Source organism: Babylonia areolata, chromosome 21 (genome assembly GCF_041734735.1).
Source record: "Babylonia areolata isolate BAREFJ2019XMU chromosome 21, ASM4173473v1, whole genome shotgun sequence".
Lineage (NCBI taxonomy): Eukaryota > Metazoa > Mollusca > Gastropoda > Neogastropoda > Buccinidae > Babylonia > Babylonia areolata.
The window spans coordinates 38,616,270-38,623,769 of NC_134896.1; the positions used below are offsets into that span (position 1 = coordinate 38,616,270).

A 7,500-nucleotide genomic window follows, 5' to 3' on the forward strand; every position below is an offset into this window, starting at 1 on the left:
GCTGCTTGCAAGTCAGTGACCAGTCGCGGCTCTCTCGTCAGCTTAGTGTCCAGTGGTCAGCAGCGACGGTAAGGTGTCATGCTCACAGGGCCACGGTGATCAGCAGTGGTTGTAAGGTTTCAAAGCACGGCCCTGTGCACTGGTCAGGTCCCCTGCCGTCTCTCCTGTGCCCCGCCCTCTCTGCTCCTCCCCCGGCCCCTCCCCCCAACCTGTCCGGCAGACACTGTGGAAAGTATCCCTGGTGGGATGCCGGACGGACAGGAGACCATTCAAAGGAGACAGTTAGTTGAACGAAGGGCGCTGAGCTCCTTGTTCCGTCTCTCCATCCATCTCTCCCTCCCTCCCTTTTCTCAACTATCTTTTTCTCAAAGCATCTTTTCTCAATCATCACCCTCACAGACACAGGTTCAGGGCGACAGGTCGGCATCAGAGTCATCGGCGAAGTGGTCAGACTCCACCAGCGGAGCGTCTCTGTCCGGGGTGGAGGGGGAGGTGGGCGGGAAAACGCGGGGACTGCACTGCGCATGTTCCGCCGGAAGTGGTAGGACCCTGGGTGGTGACATCAATACCGGAGACAGGTCCTTGTGGTCACTGGTGGCGGTGGTGGTAGTAGTGGTGGTTTTGATAGTGGGGGTGGTGAGGGAGGTGGAGGGGACTGGGAGGGAGAGGCCCCGTTCTTCCTCCTCCTCCTCGTCCTCGTCGTCAACGCAGATGTTGTCTGTGTCCTTGTCGTCCACTGTGGGGGTATGGCCCCCGTGTGCCCCGCCCTGTGCGGGGGGCAGCGCCATCAGCCCCGACGACGAGGAGCAGGAGGAGGTGGTGGTGGTGGTGCCGCGAGCCTCCAGGGCCTTCTGGCTGGCCTCCTCCTCCCGCTTCTGCTTCCTCCACTTGGCCCTCCGGTTCTTGAACCACACCTGCAACACAGCAAACACAGCATTTCAGGGACGGAGGTGGACTTTGGAAATCCGTGGGGTTTGGCAAAGAACTGCTTGGGTTGGGACGACGAGAAAATCGTGGGCAAAACAAGTCAGACCCTTGTGCACCCCCCTCTCTCTCTCCCTGTCTGTCTCTCTCCCCGTCTCTCTCTCACTCTCTTTCTTTCTCACTCTCTCCCTGTCTCTCTATCTCCCTTTCTCCCTGTCTCTCTCACCCTCTCTTTCTCTCTCACTCGCACCCTCTCACTCCCTCTCTGTCTCTCTCTCTCTATCTCTCCCCCTCCCTCTCTCTCCTTGTATCTGTCTCTCCCTCTCTGTCTCTCCCTGTCTCCCCCTCTCTCTCCCTATCACTCTCTCTCTCGACCTCTCTCTCTCTGTCTCAATATCTCCCCACCTCTCTCTCCCCTCTCTCTCCCCCTACATCGCCCCCCCCCCAACCCCCGACCCCTCTCTCTGTCGCTCCCTCTCTGTCTGTCTCTGTCTCTCTCTCTCTGTCTGTCTGTCTCTCTCCCTATCACTCTCTCTCCCCTTTCTCTCTCTCTATCTCCCCACCTCTCTCTCCCCTCTGTCTCCCCATCCATCGCACCCCCCTCTCTCTCTCTGTCTGTCTCTCCCTCTGTCTCCCCATCCATCGCACCCCCCCTCTCTCTCTGTCTCTCCCTCTGTCTGTCTGTCTCTGTCTCTCCCTCTCTCCCTATCACTCTCTCCCCCTTTCTCTCTCTCTGTCTGTCTCTCTCTCTCTCTCTCTCCCCACCTCTCTCTCCCCTCCCTCTCCTCCTCCATCGCCCCCGACCCTCCCCCCCCCTTCTCTCTGTCTCTCCCTCCCCTCTCTCTCTCCCTCCCTCCCTCTCTCTCTCTGTCTCTCTGTGCCCCACATCAAAGTAGTTACGGGCCGTCACGTCTGGCTGATCACATGACGGGGGGTGGGGGTGGGGGACCCTGCCCGCCTCATCGATCGATCCCCGGGCCTGGCCTGTGTGTGCCACCCGGACCTGGCTGATTTATATGGGGTGTCGATCCGACTGCACTGTCACTCACTGCCCCCTCCCCCTCCTCCCCATCCACCCTTCACATCGCCACCCCCCCCCCCCATCCCCACACCTTCACTTCCCCATTCACTCCCTCCCCTCACCCACACTCCTCCTCCCTCGCTCTCCGTCTCTGTCTTTTTTTTTTTTTTTTTTTTTTTAATCTGTCTGTCTGTCTGTCTGTCTGTCTCTTTCTCTGATTCTGTCTCTGATTTTTTCTTCTTCTTTTTTTTTCTCTCTCTCTGTATCTGTCTTTCTCTCTGATTCTGTCTCTGTCTGTCTGTCTCTCTCTGATTCTGTTCTGTCTCTCTGTCTGTCTGTCTGTCTGTCTCTGATTCTGTCTCTGTCTGTCTGTATGTCTGTCTCTCTGATTCTGTCTCTGTCGCTCTGTCTGTCTGTCTGTCTCTGATTCTGTCTCTTTGTCTGTCTGTCTGTCTCTCATTCTATGATTCTCTGTCTGTCTGTCTGTCTCTGAGAAAACTTTGTCTCTCTGTCTCTGTCTGTCTGTCTGTCTCTCTCGCCAAGTAAAGTGAACGTTTTTGTTTTCTTCTTCTTATTATTATTATTTTCTTTCCATCTGACTCTGTTCATGGTAGGAGGAGGAGGAGAGATACATATCCTACGCCTCCCCCCCCCCACCCCATACACACACATCCAATTCCCGCCCCTCTCCCCATCCCCCATCCCCCATCCTCCACCTCCCCCCCCGCCCAACGCTCCAACACCCACACACCACCCTCCCTTTGCTCCCTTCTCCCTCCCAACTACTTAAAGTGTTAGATACATATCAAAAAACGGGGAGGGAGCTGGGTCCCTTTTCTTGAGGGGACCTCATTATCACAGAGCTGGGAAGCGAGAAAAGGCGCACTGAGAATGAACGAACGAACCAACCCCTTTACTCTGAGGTTTGTACAACAAACACTGTAGTATAGGCCCCCCTGCCCTCTTCCCCCCCCCCCACCCCACTCTTCCCGGCCCCCCCCCTCCCCCTACAAACTCTCTTACCCCATTTCCCCTCTCCCTCGCCACCACCCACCAGGACTCCAAACCTGGATGGCAATTTGAATGACAAACAGGAGCAAACCCATGGACCCTGGGGGTCGCCCCGTGCACTGTCCCCGTCCACCCTTGGGCCCCCGTGGTCCCGTGGTTTCTTCCTCCCCTCCCCCCCACTCCCCACCCCTCCCGCCCCTCTTCCTGCCAGATTGACTGGCCGGATAAGACAGAGAGGGGTGGTGGGGAGTGGGTGTGGTGGGGAGGTGAGAGAGAGGGGGGATACATGGTGAAGGGACGGCGGAGAGGAAAGGTCCACAGCTGACTTCTGATTGTTCACAGGGTTAGGAGGTAAGTGGTGGGGGTTGGGGGGGTCTGTTGGAGACAGGGGGGGGGGGGAAGGGGAGAGATGGCGGGGGGTGGATGTGGGGTGGATTGGGGATACATCGAGAGGGGAGGGAGAGGAAAGGTCCACAGCTGACTTCATGATTGTTCACAAGGTTAGTGTATGTGTGTGTGTGCGCGTGTGTGTGTGTGTGCGTGTGTGTGCGTGTGTGTGCGGGGAGGAAGGGTGTAGTGGCGGAGGTGGGGGGCGTGCGTGTATGCGTGAGCGTGGAAGGGAAGGAGGGAGGAGAGAAGAGAGAATATGAGACCTCACGATTTTCCGTCCTCTCTACTTCAACGTGTATGCCCGTTTTTACCCCGCCATGTAGGCAGCCATACTCCATTTTCGGGGGTGTGCATGCTGGGTATGTTCTTGTTTCCATAACCCACCGAACGCTGACATGGATTACAGGATCTTTCACGTGCGTATTTGATCTTCTGCTTGCGTATACACACGAAGGGAGTTCAGGCACAAGCAGGTCTGCACATATGTTGACCTGGGAGATCGGAGAAATTTCCACCCTTTACCCACCTGGCGCCGTCACAGAGAGATTCGAACCCGGGACCCATTAGATTGAAAGTCCAACGCTTTAACCACTCGGCTATTGTGCCTGTCAGTCTCCGCGATGAAGATAGCTGTACGTTTGCAGGCCATCCAAATGTAGGTGTTTTGAATGAGCATTCTAGTCAGCACTCTGTTTTGCTTTCGTTGTTGTGCTCTCAAAGGTAACAGCCCATTTCGTCAACGCCGTCAATCACACACACACACACACACACACACACACACACACACACACACACACACACACACACGCACACACACACACACACGCGCGCGCGCGCGCGCGCGCACTCACTCACTCACTCACACACACACACACACACACACACACACACACACACACACACCAGAGAGATTCAAGATGGTTTATTCAATTAAGGCCATAGCCCCATATGAATAGGGGGTAATAACAGTTTTACATGTGTCATTGCAATTGGTAATATAAACAATACAACGTCATTCACAACAATCAGTGAATCTAAGAAATGAGTGTCTCTCTTAATTGCAGTGCTTTATAAAGATACATAGCAAAACTACGTATGGTGTTTTCATCGTTAGATGCCATTAATAAACATAACCGAAACAAGCATGGATTTATATATTTGGGGGGAATAAACTGGATTCGTAAGTCAGTCAACACAGGGCATTTTAAAACAAAGTGAACTTCATCCTCTCTTGATTCTTTGCACAATGGGCACAATTGTTCAGAATGACATGTTGCTTTGTAACGATATCTGTGTGTGTTTACTTTTATTTATAAATAATGAAAACAAAATAGGACTACAAACATCTCCCTGTTTAACTCCTCTAGTACAACATATATAATTCGTAAGCTTATCACCACATCTAACTCTTGTTTTAACAACACTATACATACTCCTAATGCAACTGAAGAGTTTTCCACTTACTCCATTTTTATTCAGAATGGGCCATAATAAATTTCGGTTAATGGAATCAAATGCCCTTTCAAAATCAATAAACGCCACATACAGTTTACGGTTAAACCCAGCTTGATGTTCTCCAGTTATATCATTATATTCTACATATCCTTGAATCCTTTGGTTAATGGTAGTGCTATAGACTTTGCTACTGACGTCACAAAGTGAAATGCCTCTATAATTATTACAGAGAGAGAGAGAGAGAGGGGTGGTGGGGGAGGTGGGGGGGGGGGGCAGAGACAGAGACAGAGAAAAAGAAAGCGATTCGTTGCACCCTCGAACGCTTACAAGCGTGACGTAGAACGTGGGAAGGGGGGGTGGGGTGGGGCGTGGGGGGTTGGGGGTGGGGGGGGAGGGGGGTGAAAGTGGTCAATATTTAACGCGGTGTCAGCAGATCGATAAGCGACAAGAGAATTGAGGCGATAACTTACACGTACAGCCCCTTTCCTCGCCCCTCCCACCCCGCCCGGCATTGGCGTTTGGTTTAACAACTTTGGCTGCAAACACTGCACTCTTGGATCACTGCACACTTCAAACACCGGACTATTGAACACTGCACACTTCAAACACTGCACTATTGGATCACTGCACACTTCAAACACCGCACTATTGGATCACTGCACACTTCAAACACTGCACTATTGGATCACTGCACACTTCACACACTGCACTATTGAAACACTGCACACTTCAAACACTGCACTATTAGATCACTGCACACTTCACACACTGCACTATTGAAACACTGCACACTTCAAACACCGCACTATTAGATCACTGCACACTTCACACACTGCACTATTGGATCACTGCACACTTCAAACACTGCACTATTGGATCACTGCACACTTCAAACACTGCACTATTAAAACACTGCACATTTGAAACACCGCACTATTGGATCACTGCACACTTCAAACACCGGACTATTGAAACACTGCACACCTGAAACACTGCACTACTAAAACACTGCACACCTCAAACACTGCACTATTGGATCACTGCACACTTCAAACACTGCACTATTAAAACACTGCACATTTGAAACACCGCACTATTGGAACACTGCACACTTCAAACACCGCACTACTGAAACACTGCACACTTCAAACACTGCACTACTGAAACACTGCACTATTGGATCACTGCACACCTCAAACACTGCACTATTGAAACACTGCACATTTGAAACACTGCACTATGGAAACACTGCACACTCCAAACACCGCACTACCGAAACACTGCACACTTCAAACACCGCACTATTAGATCACTGCACACTTCAAACACTGCACTATTAGATCACTGCACACTTCAAACACTGCACTATTAGATCACTGCACACTTCACACACTGCACTACTGAAACACTGCACACTTCAAACACTTCACTATTGAAACACTGCACACTTCAAACACTGCACTACCGGAACACGGTACACTTCAAACACTGCACTATTGAAACACTGCACATTTGAAACACTGCACTATGGAAACACTGCACACTCCAAACACCGCACTACCGAAACACTGCACACTTCAAACACCGCACTATTAGATCACTGCACACTTCAAACACTGCACTATTAGATCACTGCACACTTCAAACACTGCACTATTAGATCACTGCACACTTCACACACTGCACTACTGAAACACTGCACACTTCAAACACTTCACTATTGAAACACTGCACACTTCAAACACTTCACTATTGAAACACTGCACACTTCAAACACTTCACTATTGAAACACTGGACACTTCAAACACAGCACTACTGAAACACTGCACACTTCAAACACTTCACTATTGAAACACTGCACACTTCAAACACTGCACTACCGGAACACGGTACACTTCAAACACTGCACTGTGGAAACACTGCACACTTCAAACACTGCGCTACTGAAACACTGGACACTCCAAACACTGCACTATGGAAACACTGCACACTCCAAACACCGCACTATTGGAAACACTGCATACTATAAACACTGCACTATGGAAACACTGCACACTGCAAACACTGCGCTACTGAAACACTGGACACTCCAAACACTGCACTATGGAAAGACTGCACACTACAAACACTGCACTATGGAACTGCAACGTGAAACACTGCGCAACTGAGGCGATGCACACTTGAAACACTCAGTACACGTTTGAAAACACTGCACAGCTGAAACACTGCACGCTTGAAACACAGCACAGCTGAGAACACTGGATGAAACTATGTCCAGGGCTTCACTGCTTGACGCTTGAAGGGAGGGGGGGATGAGAGACAGACAGAGAGGAGACAGAGAGAGAGGGGGACAAGAGAGAGAGAGAGAGAGACAGAGAGAGAGAGAGAGCGAGAGGGAGAGCGAGAGAGGAGACAGACAGACACAGAGGGACACAGAGATTCACAGAGAGACGGAGACAGACATAGAGAACCCGGACGAGAGTGAGGGAAGGTGAGAATGGTGTGTGTGTGTGTGTGTGTGTGTGTGTGTGTGTGTGTGTGCGTGTGTGTGTGTGTGTGTGTGTGTGTGTGTGCGTGCGTGCGTGCGTGTGTGTGCGTGCGTGCGTGCGTGCGTGTGTGTGTGTGTGTGTGTGTGTGTGTGTGTGTGAGCGTGTGCCTGTCACTCAGCGTGTCACGAGCAATCATCCCCACCCCTCAG

The 7,500-nt window shown here is 51.4% G+C and overlaps 1 protein-coding gene across 1 annotated transcript in view; it reads right to left on the bottom strand.

The window, feature by feature from the left end:
• Nucleotides 1-407: 407 nt before the first annotated feature.
• LOC143296613 (uncharacterized) overlaps nt 408-7,500 on the bottom strand; it is a 61,126-nt gene continuing 54,033 nt past the window's right edge. The window contains exon 3 of the mRNA XM_076608642.1: nt 408-914. Coding sequence (XP_076464757.1) covers nt 408-914 — 507 coding nt within the window. The remainder of the gene's footprint in view (nt 915-7,500) is intronic.